This window comes from Orcinus orca, chromosome 11 (assembly GCF_937001465.1).
Source record: "Orcinus orca chromosome 11, mOrcOrc1.1, whole genome shotgun sequence".
In the NCBI taxonomy this organism is placed as follows: domain Eukaryota; kingdom Metazoa; phylum Chordata; class Mammalia; order Artiodactyla; family Delphinidae; genus Orcinus; species Orcinus orca.
This window is the reverse complement of record NC_064569.1, coordinates 31,458,225-31,476,966: the sequence shown is the minus strand read 5'-3', so window position 1 is coordinate 31,476,966 and position 18,742 is coordinate 31,458,225. Positions and strand designations below refer to the sequence as shown.

At 38.1% G+C, this 18,742-nt stretch overlaps 1 protein-coding gene across 7 annotated transcripts in view; it reads right to left on the bottom strand.

The window, feature by feature from the left end:
- The window catches only part of LRRK2 (leucine rich repeat kinase 2), a 159,338-nt gene that overhangs the window by 117,245 nt on the left and 23,351 nt on the right, over positions 1-18,742 (bottom strand). For all 7 annotated transcript variants that reach the window (XR_004478946.2, XM_033412351.2, XM_049694030.1 and 4 more), the window contains one exon: positions 17,709-17,815. Coding sequence is in view for 6 of the 7 variants with exons in the window: in XM_033412351.2 (XP_033268242.1) it covers positions 17,709-17,815 (107 nt within the window). In the remaining variant the exon portion in view is untranslated. The remainder of the gene's footprint in view (positions 1-17,708; positions 17,816-18,742) is intronic.

The following is an 18,742-nucleotide window of genomic DNA, read 5'->3' as shown; positions in this document are numbered from 1 at the left end:
GAATGTAACCATCATCCACGTGAAAAGAGTATTTTTTGCAGAAATGCATTTTAAAATAATGTCCTCCAAAATAAGAATGAAAGTTAAATTTCATTCTAATATTTAAAACAATTTCCTAAAATAACCATACTTATATAGAGCTAAGGCTCACTAGTGAGTTGGGAATAAATTATAGATGTGTGAAGATACTGAACATTCTATTGGCTCTTGGGGGATGCAGGAAGTGGGGCTGAAACCAGGCTGGGTTGCCCTCAGCCTTGAGCTACCTTCTCCATTTACCCCAGTGGACTGTACAAACATTATCATTTCTATGTATGCCATGATATGCAAAGTGATGAAAAGCACTGATAGAGAACAAAAATAATTACATACTTTCACAGAATAATGCCAAAGCTTAAGAAACACATAGATTGCTTTAAAACTGATTGCATATTATATGTGGAAAAGTAATTATATCCCAGCAATAATTATTACAAATTAATTTTCCTCTTCATAATAAACTTTCTTCACCAAATGCAAATCCAGTGTCTTAAAGTTTCCACATTGTCTTAAAGTTTCTATATAAATATCACTTATCTTGAAACCTCTATATAAATATCAATTCCAACATTATACACTATATTTCAACACTCTGAAGGTGGCAGGAAATGAAACTTTTAAAGCTTTAAGTACTATTTTGAAAAAATAAGATATGCAATCTCAAATTGGGAAAAAAAGAAAAGATCAGACAAAACTCAGAAATAAGTGGAAGTGATATATGCATTCTAAATTACTGGCAAAAATCTGAAAACTAACACCTTTTAAAGACATCCTGAATAGCACACATTAAAATATAATAAGAAGTTGGTTATTCAAGTGTTGGTGAGGATGTGGATAAAAGGGAATGTAAAATGGTAGAGCCACTATGGGAAAAAGTATGGAGATTCCTCAAAAAAATTAAGAATAGAACTATCATATGATCCAGGTATCCCACTTCTGGATATTTATCCAAAAAATGTGAAACTCCACTGATTTGAAAAGATACATGCACCCCTATGTTCTTCACAGCATTATTTATAATATCCAAGATATGGAAACAACCTAAGTGCCCATCAACCAATGAATGCATAAAGAAGATATGACATACATATATGGTGGAACACTACTCAGTCATAAAAAAAGATGAAATCTTGTCATTTGCACCAACATGGATGGACCTTGGAGGTATTATGCTAAGTGAAATAAGTCAGATGGAGAAAGATAAATACTGTATGATTTCACTCACACGTGGAATATAAAAAAATAAATAAATGAACAAACGAAACAAAAACGGAGTACTAGTGGTTACCAGAGGGGAGAGGGGCCAGGGAGTGTGAAATGTATAAAGGGGATGAACTGTATGGTGATGGATGGAAACTACATTTTTGGTGGTGAGCACACTGTAATATATACAGAAGTAGAAATATAATGTTGCATACATGAAACTTATAATGTTATAAACTAATCTTAGCCCAATAAAAAATTTTTAATGATTTTAATTAATTAATTTAAAAAAGAATTTGGTTGTTTTGCTCAGTCAAATCAGAAGTTTTAATAGCCCTTCCTAAAATGGCTAAATTCCAACCAAGGAAATACTTTAAATTATAGAACTTATTCTAGACCAGCAGTTCCCACACTTCACAGTACATGAGAATCCCCTGGGTGACTTGTTAAAACAGATTGCTGGGTTCCATCTACAGAGTTTATGATTCATTGGGTCTATATGGCACCCTAGAAATTACATTTTTAACAAGTTCCCAAATGATGTTTCTGGTCCAGAGACCACACTATAATGATCACTGTCTTGGACATTAACTCAATTTGAGACTTGAAAATTAAGAGTAGAAATTCCATCGTACAGTACACGTTGGAGAAAAAATTATAGCACGGAGTCACTTTAGAGTTTATAGAAGACTTTACACACTTTATCTCATCTACCAGCTATCTACACAATACTCATGACTTCTTCCACTTCATTTTAGCAATAAATTATCTGCTTTACAAGACCAATAACAATATGCAAAACTCCCTCCAGGCCTTCACTTCAATACACCTTCTTTCCTCACTAGGCAGTGAGGAAAGTGAGGAAAGTCACAATTTCATCACCTCTGAACCCTAATATATATACTCCTTCTTTGCTTCGTATTTTTTCTTAGTTACCTCACATATCATATATGCCAATTAGCCTTTTTATTTATCTTCCCCACTAGAGTGTAAGCTTCATGAGCCTGGGATTTCTATTTATCTGCTGTGTCTCAAGTGCCTAAGGTTCAATAAATATTAATTTGATTAATTAATTAAATGAAGAAAATGTTACACAAGATGCTTGAACCTTCACCTGGTTAGCACCATCACAAAACCCAGTTTTTCTGGCCAAGAATCCAGTCATTTTTTCTAGAAAACTATACCCAGCCCTACACATGCAATGTTCCCAAGTGTGTTTCAATGACAAGTTGCCCATGGAGATTGGTGAACAAGCTACCTAAGTTCTTAATACTCTCATAAGGCAGAACTCCAAGGACTATACAAAGGGATCTGAGGAAAGTTAACATGGCAAGTGACCAAGAACAAAGAAGTAAGAAAGCAGAAAGAGCAGAGAACTGATTCTGAACAAAGAAACCAAGGTTAACTCCAAATGTAACTAATCCTGAGACACCATAATAAGAATCAGCCCAGGGACTGATCAAAATTGCAGAGATCAGGGCTTCCCTGGTGGCGCAGTGGTTGGGCGTCCGCCTGCCGACTCAGAGGACATGGGTTCGTGCCCCAGTCTGGGAAGATCCCATATGCCACGGAGCGGCTGGGCCCGTGAGCCATGGCCGCTGGGCCTGCGTGTCCAGAGCCTGTGCTCCACAATGGGAGAGGCCACGGCAGTGAGAGGCCCATGTATCACAAAAAAAAAAAAAAATTGCAGAGATCAAGATTCTTCCCAGGGAAGACCCTGAGCTCACCTCCTCCCATGGGCATACCAAAATTACAACTATTTACAGAGCAACTATCTATGAGAATGATCTGAAGACTAGCAGAAAAGATATTCCACAACTAAAGACATAAAAGAAGAACCACAATGAGATGACAGGAGGGGTGTAGAATGTGATGTAGTCAAGACCCACACTCCCGGATAAGGGGCCAACAAACAGGAGGATAATAACAATTGCAGACGTTCTCCTCATGGAGCAAGGGGTCCAAGCCCCTCATTGGTCTCTCCAGCCTGGGGGTACTGCACTGGGAAGATGAGCCCCCAGAACATCAGGCTTTGAAAGCCACTGGGGCTTGTATAGTGGGAGAGCAAGAGGGCTGTAGGAAACAGAGATTCCACCCTTAAAGAGTGCATGCGAAGTTTCACACACTTGGAGACCCAGCACACAGTAAGTTGAAAAGAGCCTGGGTCAGACCCACTTGCTCATCTTGGAGAGTCTCCCAGAGAGGCAGAAGGTAACTGGGACTCCCCCTGGGCACAAAGATGCTGCTGACAGCCATTTTGGGTAGCATATTCTACCACGAGGACATTGGTGCTGACAAGTACCATTTTGGAGTTCTCCATCTAGCCAATTAGCACTAGGATTCAGCTGCACCTATCAGCAGGTTGGCACTAGTCCTGGGAACCCCTCAGGCCCATAGTCAGCTGCCACGGGATTCTCAGGCGCACAGCCAGCCACCCAGGGACCTGGCACTGCCAACCAGCAGGTCGGCACCAACTCCAAAACCCTAAGCTCTGCACTCAACTGCCCCAAGACCTCCCAGGCCTGAAGTCAGCCTGCCAGGACCCAGCACCCCCCACCAGTGGGCTAGAACCAGTCCCAGAAATCCCCAGACTGTGCAATCAGCCATGCCATGACCCAGCCTTGGCCACCAGGGACCTGCAGCCTCTGCATAGGAGGTTCAGGCAGCCAACCAGCCAGAAACTGGCCCCGCCTACCTGAGCACCCATAGTAGTTGGACTCACCACAACAGAAGAGCCCACTCAGACCACACAGGGGGCACCCCTAGAAGATATACTCTGTTAACCAGAGGGGAGTGTACTCCTAGATCTAATAATATGTTCCTACGTAAGGACACTTCTCCAAGATCAGGAAACATAATCAACCCACCTAAACATACAAATAAAAACAAAAAATTAGGCAAAATGAGACAACAAAGGAATATATTCCAAATGAAGGAACAAGATAAAATCTCAGAAGAATTAAGCCAAGTGGAGATATGCAATCTACCAGATAAAGCATTCAAGGTAATGATCAAAAAGATGCTCAACAGGGCTTCCCTGGTGGCACAGTGGTTGAGAGTCTGCCTGCCAATGCAAGGGACACGGGTTCATGCCCCGGTCCGGGAAGATCCCACATGCCGCAGAGCGGCTGGGCCTGTGAGCCATGGCCACTGAGCCTGTGCATCTGGAGCCTGTGCTCCGCAACGGGAGGGGCCACAGCAGTGAGAGGCCCGCGTACCACAAAAAAAAAAAAAAAAAAAAGATGCTCAACAAACTCAGGAGAAGGATGAGCGCAGTGAGTTTAACAAAGAGTTAGAAAATATAAAGAATTAAAGAGATGAATACAAAAATTGAAATGAAAATTACACTACAAGGATTCAACAGTAGATTAGATACAGAGGAATAGATCAGTGAACTGGAAAACAGTGTAGTGAAAAATAACATGAGCTGAACAAAAAAAAAAAAAAAAAAGGAAAAGAAAACCTGTAAAATATGAGTTCAATTTAAGAGAACTCTGAGACAACATCAAGCATACTAACATTCTCATATAGAGACCCCAGAAGGAGAAGAGACAGAGAAAACGGCAGAGAAATTATTTGAAGTGACAATAGCTGAAAACTTCCCTAAACTGGGAAAGGAATAGATATCCAGGTCCAGAAAGCACAGCGAGTCCCAAATAAGATCAACAGATCGAGGTCCATAAAAAGACATATTGTAATTAAAATGGAAAAAATTGAAGATAAGGAGAGAATATTAAAGCAAAAGAGAAGCAACTAGTTATATACAAAGGAACTCCCATAAGACTGTCAGCTTAAATTCTGCAGAACAGAAGGGAGTAGCAGGATATATTCAAAATGATAAAAGGAAAAAATACTGTACCCAGCAAGGCTATCATTCATTTGAAGGAGAGATAAGAGTTTTACAGACTAGCAAAAGCTAAGAGTTCAGCACCACTATGCTGTACAAGAAATGTTAAAGAGATGTCTCTGGTGGAAAAAAGAAGACCACATCTAGAAAAATAAAATTTATGAAAGGACAAATCTCATTGGTAAAGGCAAATAAAGTAAAGGTAGTAGATCAACCACTTATAAAACTAGTAGGAAGGTTAAAAGAAAAAAGTAGTAAAATCATCTATGCCCACAGTAAGTAGGTAAGGGATTCTTACAAAACAAAAAGATGCAAAATATTATGTAAGAAACACTGAATGTGGAGAGAGTAGTAAAAATGCAGGGATATTAAAATGCTTTCAAAGTTAAGAGATCATCTTCTCAAGAAAGTAACATTGGAAAAAAGAAAAATACAACAGATTAATGTTTTATATGTGTGTATGTGTGTGTCTGTATATATATCTATAATATATATATAGGAATATATACTCATAATAACAAAATAGATCCATATTTGATCAATAAATTAGAAATAAAAAGTTAAGAGATCAACTTAAAATAATTTTATACACACACACACACCCCTCACAGTAACCACGAACCAAAAATCTGTAATAGATACATACTGAAAAAAAGAAAATAATCCAAACATAAAACTAAAGGATAGTCATCAAATCATAAGAGAAAGGAACAAAAGAAAAAGGAACAAAAAAGAACTACAAAAAAAAGCACCCATAAACAAACAGCAATAAGCACACACCATAAATAATTACTTTAAATGTAAAGGGACTAAATGTTCCAACCAAAAGACATAGAGTATCTGAACAGATAATAAAACGAAATCTACCTATATGCTACCTACAAGAGACTCACTTCAGATCTAAAGACACAAACAGACTGAGAGTGAGGGGATGAAGACAGGTATTCCATGCAAATGGAAAAGAAAAGAAAGCTGGGGTAGCAATACTTATATCAGACAAAATAGACTTTAAACAAAGACTGTAACAAATAACAAGAAAGAACATTACATAGTGATAAAGGGATCAATCCAGCAAGAAGATATAACAATTATAAATACATATGCCACAACACAGGAACACCTGAATACATAAAGCAAATATTAACAAACATACAGAAAGAAATTGACAGCAACACAATAATACTAGGGAACTTTTTTTTTTTTTTTTTTAGCTGTACGCGGGCCTCTCACTGTTGTGGCCTCTCTCGTTGTGGAGCACAGGCTCCGGATGTGCAGGCTCAGCGGCCATGGCTCACGGGCCCAGCCGCTCCGCGGCATGTGGGATCCTCCCGGACCGGGGCACGAACCCGTGTCCCCTGCATCGGCAGGCGGACTCTCAACCACTGCGCCACCAGGGAAGCCCAATACTAGGGAACTTTAACACTCAATTTACATCAATGAAAAAAAAAAAAAAATTTACATCAATGGACAGATCATTCAGAGAGAAAATCAATATGAAAACACTGGCCTTAAAAGACACAATGAATCTGATGGACTTAATAGATATGTGTGTGTGTGTGTGTGTGTGTGTGTGTGAATATATATCACTCTCTATCCAAAAGCAGCAAAATACATATTTCTTTCAAGTGCACATGGAACATTTTCCAGGACAGATCACAGGCTAGGCCACAAAACAAGTCTCAATAAATTTAAAAAGACTGAAATCATATCAAGCATCTTTTCCTACCGTAATGCTATGGGACTAGAAATAAACTTGAAGAAAAAAACTGCAAAAAAACACAAATATGTGCAGGCTAAACAATATGTACTAAACAACCAATGGGTCACTGAAGAAATCAAAGCAGAAATTTTAAAGATACCTGGAAATAAATGAAAACACAAAGAAAAGAACCCAAATTCTATGGGATGCAAGCAGAAGTAGTTCTAAAAGGGAATTATATAGCAATACAAGCATACCTCACAAAACAAGAAAAATCTCAAATAAACAACCTAACCTTATATCTAAAGGACCACAAAAAGAAGAACAAACAAAACCCAAAATTAGTAGAAAGAAAGAAATCATAAAGATCAGAGAAGAAATAAATGAAACAGAGACTAAAAAATCAATAGAGAAGATCAATAAAACTTAGAGCTGGTACTCTGAAAAGATAAACATAATTGATAAACCATTAGCCAGACTCATCAAGAATAAAAAAAGAGACAGAGAGAGAGGACCTGGCCCAAATCAATAAAATCATAAATAAAAAAGAAGTTACAATCGAAACCAAAGAAATATAAAAAATCATAAGAGATTACTGCAATTATATGGCTATAAAAAGGACAACCAAGAAGAAAAGGACAAAGTCCTAGAAATGTACAATCTTCCAAGACTGAATCAGGAAGAAATAGAAAATACAAACAGACTGATTACCAGTAATGAAATTGAATCAGTAAAAAAAACAAATAAACAAACAAAAAAAAACTCCCAACAAACAAAAGTCCAGGACCAGACAGCTTCAGAGATGAATTCTACCAAACACTTAAAGAAGAGTAAACGCCCCTACTTCTCAAACTATTCTAAAAAACTGAAGGGAAAAGAATGCTTCTGAACCTGTTCTACAAGGCCAGCACCACCCTGATACAAAAACCAAAGATACCACAAAAGAAAATTACAGGCCAATATAACTGATGAACATAAATGCAGAAATCCTCAACAAAATATTAGCAAACTGAATTTAACAGTACATTTAAGGAATCATACACCACGGTTTATCCCAGGGATGCAAAGATGGCTCAGTATTCACCAATCAGTCAATGTGATATAAGACATTAACAGAGATACACCAGAAATACATCTACGCGTGGAACAACTCCTACGGAGCACCTACTGAACGCTGGCAGAAGACCTCAGACCTCCCAAAAGGCAAGGAACCCCCCACGTACCTGGTTAGGGCAAAAGAAAAAACTAAACAGAGACAAAAGGATAGGGACGGGTCCTGCACCAGCGGGAGAGAGCTGTGAAGGAGGAAAAGTGTCCACACACTAGGAAGCCCCTTCGCGGGTGGAGACTTCGGGAGGCGGAGTGGGGGAGCTTGGGAGCCGCGGAGGAGAGCACAGCAACAGGGGTGCGGAGGGCAAAGCGGACAGATTCCAGCGCAGAGGATCGGGCCGACCGGAACTCACCAGCCGAGGGGCGTTTCTGCTCGCCCGCCGGGGCGGGCGGGACTGGGAGCTGAGGCTCCGGCTTTTGTCGGAGCGCCGGGAGAGGACTGAGGTTGGCGGCGTGAGCACAGCCTGCGGGGCGTTGGTGCGCCGCGGCTGGCCGGGAGAGAGTCCGGGGAGAGGTCTGGACCTGCCGAGGAGGCAAGAGACTTTTGCGTCCCTCTTTGTTTCCTGGTGCACGAGGAGAGGGGATTGGGAACGCTGCTTGGGAGAGCTCCAGGGACGGGCGCGGGCCGCGGCTGGAAGTGCGGAGCCCAGAGACAGACATGGGATGCTAGGGCCGCTGCTGCCGCCACCAGGAGGCCTGTGTGCGAACGCGGGTCACTGGCCACACGCCCTTCCGGGGAGCCTGTGCAGCCCGCCACTGCCAGGGTCCCGGGATCCAGGGACAACTCGCCCGGGAGATCGCACGGCGCGCCTCAGGCTGCAACGTCACGCCGGCCTCTGCCGCTGCAGGCCCGCCCCACACTCCGTGACCCTCCCTACCCCCCCGGCCTGAGTGAGCCAGAGCCTCCGAATCAGCGGCTCCTTTAACCCCGTCCTGTCTGAGCAAAGAACAGACGCCCTCCGGCGACCTACACGCACAGGCGGGGCCAAATCCAAAGCTGAGCCCCTGGGAGCTGTGAGAACAAAGAAGAGAAAGGGAAATCTCTCCCAGCAGCCTCAGGAGCAGCGGATTAAAGCTCCACAATCAACTTGATATACCCTGCATCTGTGGAATACCTGAATAGTCAACGAATCATCCCAAATTAAGGAGCCCTGTGGATGAAAGGCTCTTGGTGCTGCAGCCAGGAGTCAGTGCTGTGCCTCTGAGGTGGGAGAGCCAACTTCAGGACACTGGTCCACAAGAGGCCTCCCAGCTGCACATAATATCAAACAGCAAAAATCTCCGAGAGATCTCCATCTCAACGCCAGCACCCAGCTTCACTCAACGACCAGCAAGCTACAGTGCTGGACATCCTATGCCAAACAACTAGCAAGACAGGAACACAACCCCACCCATTAGCAGAGAGGCTGCCCAAAATCATAATAAGTCTACAGACACCCCAAAACACACCACCAGACGTGGACCTGCCCACCAGAAAGACAAGATCCAGCCTCATCCACCAGAACACAGGCACTAGTACCCTCCACCAGGAAGCCGACACAACCCACTGAACCAACCTTAGCCACTGGGGACAGACACAAAAAACAACAGGAACTACGAACCTTCAGCCTGCAAAAAAGGAGACCACAAACACAGTAAGATAAGCAAAATGAAAAGACAGAAAAACACACAGCAGATGAAGGAGCAAGATAAAAACCCACCAGACCTAACAAATGAAGAGGAAATAGGCAGTCTACCGGAAAAAGAATTCAGAATAATGATAGTAAGGTTGATCCGAAATCTTGGAGATAGAATGGACAATAGAATGGACAAAATGCAAGAATCAGTTAACAAGGACCTAGAAGAACTAAAGATGAAACAAGCAACGATGAACAACACAATAAATGAAATTAAAAGTACTCTAGATGGGATCAATAGCAGAATAACTGAGGCAGAAGAACGGATAAGTGACCTGGAAGATAAAATAGTGGAAATAACTACTGCAGAGCAGAATAAAGAAAAAAGAATGAAAAGAACTGAGGACAGTCTCAGAGACCTCTGGGACAACATTAAACGCACCAACATTCGAATTATAGGGGTTCCAGAAGAAGAAGAGAAAAAGAAAGGGACTGAGAAAATATTTGAAGAGATTATAGTTGAAAACTTCCCTAATATGGGAAAGGAAATAGTTAATCAAGTCCAGGAAGCACAGAGAGTCCCATACAGGATAAATCCAAGGAGAAATACGCCAAGACACATATTAATCAAACTGTCAAAAATTAAATACAAAGAAAACATATTAAAAGCAGCAAGGGAAAAACAACAAATAACACACAAGGGAATCCCCATAAGGTTAACAGCTGATCTTTCAGCAGAAACTCTGCAAGCCAGAAGGGAGTGGCAGGACATATTGAAAGTGTTGAAGGAGAAAAACCTGCAACCAAGATTACTCTACCCAGCAAGGATCTCATTCAGATTTGATGGAGAAAATAAAACCTTTACAGACAAGCAAAAGCTGAGAGAGTTCAGCACCACCAAACCAGCTCTACAACAACTGCTAAAGGAACTTCTCTAGGCAAGAAACACAAAAGAAGGAAAAGACCTACAATAACAAACCCCAAACAATTAAGAAAATGGGAATGGGAACACACATATCGAAAATTACCTTAAATGTAAATGGACTAAATGCTCCCACCAAAAGACACAGATTGGCTGAATGGATACAAAAACAAGACCCATATATTTGCTGTCTACAAGAGACCCACTTCAGACCTAGAGACACATACAGACTGAAAGTAAGGGGATGGAAAAAGGTATTTCATGCAAATGGAAACCAAAAGAAAGCTGGAGTAGCAATTCTCATATAAGTTATATATATATATATATATATATATATGTGTGTAGTTTGCTTGAGTGCAGTGTTTTTTGTTTTCTGTACTGAATTCATTAGCATGGGTCGGTATAAAATTTAGCATAGGTCAATATGTAATTTGTAAACTAATAAGGTCTTAAAAGTGAGGAATTAAGTCTTTTAAATTTAATTATTTATTGTAAAGAGCAGAATAGCATACATAAACAGGTGCCTAAGGAAAACTTGTATTCTAATATGGAACTCTCATGAACACCTTTTTTTTTTTCTTCTAACGGTATGATAGTAGGCCATTTGATTATTTTTATGGCTTTAACTTTACAACAATGAAATATTCGTAAATTTTAAAAAGTATTTTTCTTTATTTGATGCGGGTGGGATACTGGAGAAATGAAAGGTCAAACATCTATTGAGGAATCCATACTTGTCTATATATTGTGTACTTTTATTTCAAGAACTGATTTAAAATTCCTAAAAGGATGCTATAATAAGTTATTATGCCATTTAAAAAAAAAAAAAAAAATGCTAAGCAATTTTAAATGCCCAGATTATCCCAGAATCAGGTCCTCTCATTGACTGGACTCAGAAATGACTTTAGTCAAATGGAAGGGGGAGGCTGGAGGAGATTGGTCTAATGTTTGCATCTCTGTGCTGAGACTGCTTGCTGTTGATTCTGCTCTGACCTAGGTACCTTAGTTTCCCAAACCTGATCTTACTTCCCTATAAATTAAAAGGAAAATTTAAGAGAAAAAAAAAAAAAAAAAAAAAAAAAAAGGACCTTTGGTCCCTCCTCAAGGGCTATAGAGAATATGCTGAACCATATCCTTGAGTTGTTTTGCAGATACTAAAAACTCCACCAAGTGGAAAAAGTTAACTGCATGCTGATTACCAAGCACATAGAACCCAGACCAGTTGGAACCAGAAGGTTGATGACGTTCACTCCTGAAATGTCACTCCGTTACCTCACCACCGGCCAATCAGAAGAATGTCCACAAGTTGATCAGGCACCCCATAATCCCCTCCCTCACACTGCCTTTAAAAACCCTTCTCTGAAAGCCATTAGGAAGCTTAGGTCTTTTAAGGGTGAGTTGCCCATTCTCGTTGCTTGGCCCCATGTTGGGTACCTTGAAATAAACGCTGTACTTTCCTTCATCAAAAAAAAAAAAAAAAAAAATAGAGGTTATATGAGATAAATAATATAAAGAAATTTGATCTGGCTTGATACACTATGCAAACATTTTAACCCACCTATTCATTGTCCTGGAGGTTTAGTTTGTTTGGTTTTCTGAGTTGCAACAGCAGATGCAATACCTAAGAGTAATCACAAATCCCTGATTTCCAGCCAAATGTCAGCAACTTATTAGACCTCCACAAGTCAAACTTCCCAAGTCTCAGTTTCCTCCTCTGTAAATTAGTGTTAAGAGTACCTATCTCATAGATTCATTGACTCATGGAGTCAAAGGACTCAGTACAGTGTTTGGCATATAAAGGGAGCCCAATAAACAGGTGATATGAACATCACTATTTCTAAATGAAAAAAAAAAAAAAAAAGACATTAACAAACTGAAGGAAAAAAACAGCATATGATGACCTCAACAGATGCAGAAAAAGCTTTTGACAAAATTTAATATCAATTTATGATAAAAACTCTGAACAAAGTGAGTTTAGAGGGAACATATCTCAACATAATAATGGCCTTATACGAAAAACCTACAGCCAGTATCATACTCAATGGGGAAAAGCTGAAGCATTTCCTCTAAGATCAGGAACAAGACAAGGATGCCCACTTTTGTCATTTTATTCAATATAGTATTTGAAGTCCTAGCCACACAACACAAAGAAATATAGGGAATCCAAATTGGAGAGGAAGACGTAAAACCGTCACTGTTTGCAGATGACATGATATATATAAAGAAAATCCTAAAGATGCCACCAAAAAAGTATTAGAACTAATAAATGAACCTAGTAAAGTTGCAGGTACAAAATTAAAATACAGAAATACATTGTGTTCCTATACACACAATGAGAACAAACTATCAGAAAGGGAAATTAAGCAAACAATCCCATATACAATTGCATCAGAAATAAATCTAACTACAGATGTAAAAGACCTATACTCAGAAAACTATAGACACTAATGAAAGAAAATGAAGACGACACAAACAAATGAAAAGCTATTCTGTGCTCATAGATTGGAAGAATTAATACTGTTAAAATGACCAAACTACCCCAGGCAATCTACAGGTTCAAAGCAATCCCTATCAAAATACCAATGGCATTTTTCACAGAACTAGAACAAACCATTCTAAGATTTTTATGGAAACACAAAATACACCAAATATCCAAAACAATCTTAAAAAGAAGAACAAAACCGGAGGCATCACGCTCCCTGATTTCAAACTAATAGTAAACAAAACAGTATGATACTGGCAAAACAAACAAACAAACAAACACATAGCTCAATGGAACAGACTAAAAAGTCCAGAAATGTACCCACACTTATATGTTCATTTACTCTCCAACAAAGGATGCAGGAATATACAATGGGGTAAACACAGCCTCTTCCATAAATGGTGTTAGGAAAACTGGACAGCTACATACAAAAGAATCAAGCTGGACCTCCTTTTCACAGGATATACAAAAATAAACTCAAAATAGATTAAAGAATTAAATGGAAGACCTGAAACCATAAAACTCCTAAAAGAAAACATAAGCAGTATGCTCTTTGACAATGATCTTAGCAATATGTTTTTCGATCTCTCTCCTCAGGCAAGGGAATCAAAAGTAAAAATGAACAAATGGGACTGCATCGAACTAAAAAGCTTTTGCCCAGTAAAGGAAACTATCAACAAAATGAAATGGCCACCTACTGAATGGGAGAAGATATTTGCAAATGATATATCTAATAAGGGGTTCATATTCAAAATATACAAAGAACTTATACAACCCAACATCAGAAAAACAAATAACAAGACTAAAATATGGGCAGATGACCCTAATAAACATTTTTCAAAGAAGACTTAGGGATGGCCAACACACACATGAAAAGATGCTCAACATTACTAATCATCAGGGAAATGCAAATCAAAACCATAATGATTTATCACCTCACAACTATCAGAATGGCTATCATCAAAAAGACCACAAATAACAAATGTTGGCGAGGATGTGCAGAGAAGCGAACCCTCATGAACTGTTGGTAGAATGCAAACTGGTGCAGGCACTATGGAAAACAGTATGGAGATACCTCAAAAACTTAAAAGTAGAACTACCATATGATCCAGCAATTCCACTCCTGGATATTTATCCAAAGAAAACAAAAACGCTAATTCGAAAAGATATATGCTCATACTGAGTGAAGTAAGCCAGACAGAGAAAGATAAATATCATATGATATCACTTATATGAGGAATCTAAAAAAATGATCCAGATGAAAAAAGACAAATATCATATGATATCACTTATATATGAGGAATCTAAAAAAAATTATACAAATGAACTTATTTACAAAAAAGAAATAGATTCACAGACACAGAAAACAAACTTATAGTTACCAAATGGGGGGAAGGGATAAATTGGGAGTTTGGGATTAAAATATACACACTACTATATATAAAATAGATAACCAACAAGGACCTACTATATAGCACAGGGAACTATACTCAGTATCTTGTAATAACCTATAACAGAAGAGAATGTAAAAAAAGAATACAAATATTTACAAATATTTACATATTACAAAGTGAATCACTTTCCTGTACACCTGAAGCTAACACAACATTGTAAATCAACTATATTCCAATAAATTTTTTTAAAAAGAAAATATATATATGCACCCCTATGTTCATTGTAGCATTATTCACAATAGCCAAAATATGGAAGCAACCTAAGTGCCCATAGATACATTAATGGAAGATGTGAATATTACTGAGCCATGAAAAAAAGTAAAATCTTGCCACTTGCAGCAACATGATGGACCTAGGGGGTTAGACTAAGTGAAATAAGTAGGAGAAAGACAAATATCCTATGATTTCACTTATATGTGGAATGTAAAAAGGAAAAGAAGTGAACGAACAATGAAACAAACAGACTCATAGATACAGCAAACAAAATGGTGGTTGCCAGAGCAGAGAACAGTGGGGGATAAGTGAAAGAGGGGGAGGGAACTTAAGCGGTACAAACTTCCTGTTACACAATAAAGGAGTCATAGGGATGGAATGTATAGCATGGGAAATATAGTCTATAATAACGTAATATCTTTGTATAATGACAGATGATAACTAGGCTTACCATGCTGCTCATTTTGTAGTGTATAGAAATATAAAATCGCTATGTTGTGCACCTGGAACTAATAGAGTGTTGCAGGTCAATTATATTTCAAAAACAGAATCATAGAAAAAGAGGAATTTGTGGTTACCAAAAGCTGGGGGAGGGGTGGAAGGGGGGATTGGATGAAAGTGGTGAAAAGGTACAAACTCCCATTTATAAGATAAATAAATACTAGGGCTATAATGTACAACATGATTAATATAAGTAACACTGCTGTGTGTTATATATGAAAGTTGTTAAGAGAGTTAATCCTAAGAGTTCTCATCCCAAGGAAAATATTTCTTTCTTCTTTTATTTTGTATCCATATGAGATGATGGATGTTCACTGAACTTATTGTACTAATAATTTCATAATACTGTACACCTTAAACTTATACAATGCTTTATGTCAATTATATCTCAATAAAAATGAAGAAAAAAGCACAAGAAAAAGTATTTTAAAAAGTAAAAATGGTACATCTTCCAACCTAAATACTACTGTCTTGCATGGAGCAGGATAAGCTTTCATCAGGGGAAACAACAATGGTTCCACCTAATCAGAGCATGTGACATCTACCTGGCCACTTTAAGCTACTTATGAACTGAACCACCAGTTTAAAAAAGGAGCTACTCTCCTGGCTGATGTTACTGATCCAATTACCAAGGGGAGACAGGTTACTGCTACAAAATGGTGGTGAGGAAGACTATCTGAGATCCAAGGTAATCTCTAGCAGCCTCTTGATACCTACATCCCCAACAGTAAAAGTGAATTGAAAACTACAGCAACCAACACACTACTATAATATATAAAATAAGTAACCAACAAGTACCTACTGTATAAAACAGGGAACTATACTCAATATTTTGTAATCACCTATAAGGGAAAATAATCTGAAAAAGAATATATGTATGTATAACTGAATCACTGTGCTGTACACCTGAAACTAACACAACATTGTAAATCAACTATACTTCAATAAAAATAAAAAAATTTAAAAAAAATTTTAAAAAAAGAAAGAAAGAAAACTACAGCAACCAAAAAAAGCAGTATGACTGAGGACTTTGACCTTTCATGGATGAAGGTTTGGGTCACTCCAGAACCAGGAGCAACTGAAGTTCTGGCAGAGGACATGGGAAATATGGAATGAGGAGATGAAAACAGAAACTATAGATACTAACTAAATATATATACATATACACATACACACACACCAACTACGACCTGGTGACCAATTACAGAAATGAGTACTACTATAGTAGCTTTAGCTAATGTCTCCAGGATTCTTACATGTATGTGTCAATATGTATAAAGTAATCCTTTTCTTAAAAAAACAACAACAAAAAAAAGAAGCAGTTTAAATCTCACAAAATCATGGTTGTTTTGTTGACATATCAAAGATATCCAGGGAGTTAAGAACTACAACACCAACACAATGTGGTTTGTACATGGTAAGGGTTTATCTCCTCTCTAAGGGGCCTCACACAAAAAACAGCCAAGGCCAGTGCTCATTTTCAAGAGTGAGATCCCCATCCAGATCTCTGCACAGTAGAGGATGGGTGACTCAAGAAGAGCAGTTTCCTTTTCTGCCACTCCTGCTCTGACTCATTATCCCTTGAAGGCAACCCCTGGCTATCCCTCAGGGCTCTTGCCAGCCCAAGCCTCTTATGATGGCCTTTTCAGTGCCATCAGAGAGGTAGAGCGAGAAAGGAGGAAAACAAAGAAGTGATTTTTCTCTTGATTTGACTTAAATAATAGTGTAAGGAAACATGCATGAGGAGGTTTCTTTATTCTTTTCACTCTAACCAGGTTCTCTACTAAAAGCTGATGCTAACACTGGTCTTACTTTCAAGCTTTCAGTGTTTTTCTCTATTTTTCTCCCTCCAAAAATATCCTTCAAGAGCTGCCAAGTCCCAATGCCTTTATGATGAATTTTCTCCCAAGATTTTCTGGCAGTATTTCCTGTTTATAAGGGCAGGAATCAGAGCAGCCTGAGACTCAGTTTTAAACCTCAAGTGTTCTTCCAAAGGTATAACAGCCATTTTTCTCTCCTTAATAATGCAAAGCTATAAGATTTACATGTAAAGGACTATATTTTTTAATTTTTATAATGGACAATTTTAGCAGATTTTATAATGGTGAATATCTCTCCACCCATTGCATTCCTAATAAAATAACAAGAAGAGTGTATAAAGGAAACTGGGGGAAAAAAGTGACCATTTGGCGATTATCATAGGTATCCAAAAAAAATACCACTGGACACAAGCTAAAAGTCCATCAACAAGAAACTGGACTATAAAATAGGAAATAGGCATACATTGTGAAACTACACAACCATTAAAAACAATAATGTGAGAATTTACATTTATCAACACAAAAAAAGAAATGTAAAATTTGTTTATAAAAAATTATATGATCCCATTTCTCCAAAAAATATAAAGCATATTGTATATGCCATGTGTAAGTACATACATAGAAGTCCAGAAGAACATCAAAATGTTATTTTCTTCTTTATCCTTTTACCTATATATCAATATATCTATATATTAGATGTATAATTTACATATTTGAAGTTTTTACAATATATTGCTTTTATAATTTAAAAAATACCACAAAACGTGTTTCTTTTTATTAAAAAATATGGCGTATCTCTTACCATTTTGTTCTAACAGAGTCGACAATGCATTTGCAGATGCCTGGAAGACTTCTTTTGATGAAGAATGCATCAGCATCGAGAGCATCACTTCCCTGTGAGCTGGGAACCTTTCACAAATTCAACCACAATATGAATAGTAATCTCTTTAATAATTAGCTCAAACATTCACTTACTGTTATCTAATCTCTCTAACAACAAATAAGGGCAGATAAACAATATTTTATGCCACCTCTACTCACAGGAGTGAATTACAGTTAAACAGTTTTGTATTTAAAAGTTATATTCAAATCCATGAACTACTAATAAAGTAGTATTTCTGTTTCTTCAAAGTAGATAAGCAGTAGACGGAGAAAATAAAAGACTCAGCAGATATATAAAGAGGTGCTAAGGGTAAAAAGATTAAGTGAGAAAAAGATGATGTAAGCAAGAAATGAAAAATTAAAAGTCATAATGAAGCAAAGTGAAATTTTTAATGTAGAGCATAAATATGTTTTAATGATGTATTTATTTTAATGATCTCCTATGGATTTTGAGGAATTAGTGTCTATGAACTGAAATTTATAAACTGCAACATGAACCAACCTTATCCTAATTTCTTTAAAAGATTGCTCAAAGCAGATTAGAAGGCTGGTTTAACATATATTTTTCAAAATTTACTGTTTCCATTCAAAATAGATGTTTAAATAAATAGCATCTGTGTCATTAATTCCCTTCTGATTGGCAGTAGATCACTCTGCTGACAGGCTGTCAGGATTTGAGATGCAGAATATTACTATTTAAATTTCCAAGGTAAGTAAATCATTCAAAATTTAAAATCCAGAGGATATGCAGAGCCAACAGTAAAAATCTAAGCAGTTGCTCATGGACATGAAACAAATCTGATATACTCAGAACTCGTGTATCTGTGGGAGAGATGACTGGTCTTACAAGGTTTAAATGGTGCTCCCATAGAAAGCATCCTCAAGAGCTGACAGCTACAAATAACCCTCTCAAGAGAAGAGAGTTCAACACTGCTACACCAAGTGGGGAATCAC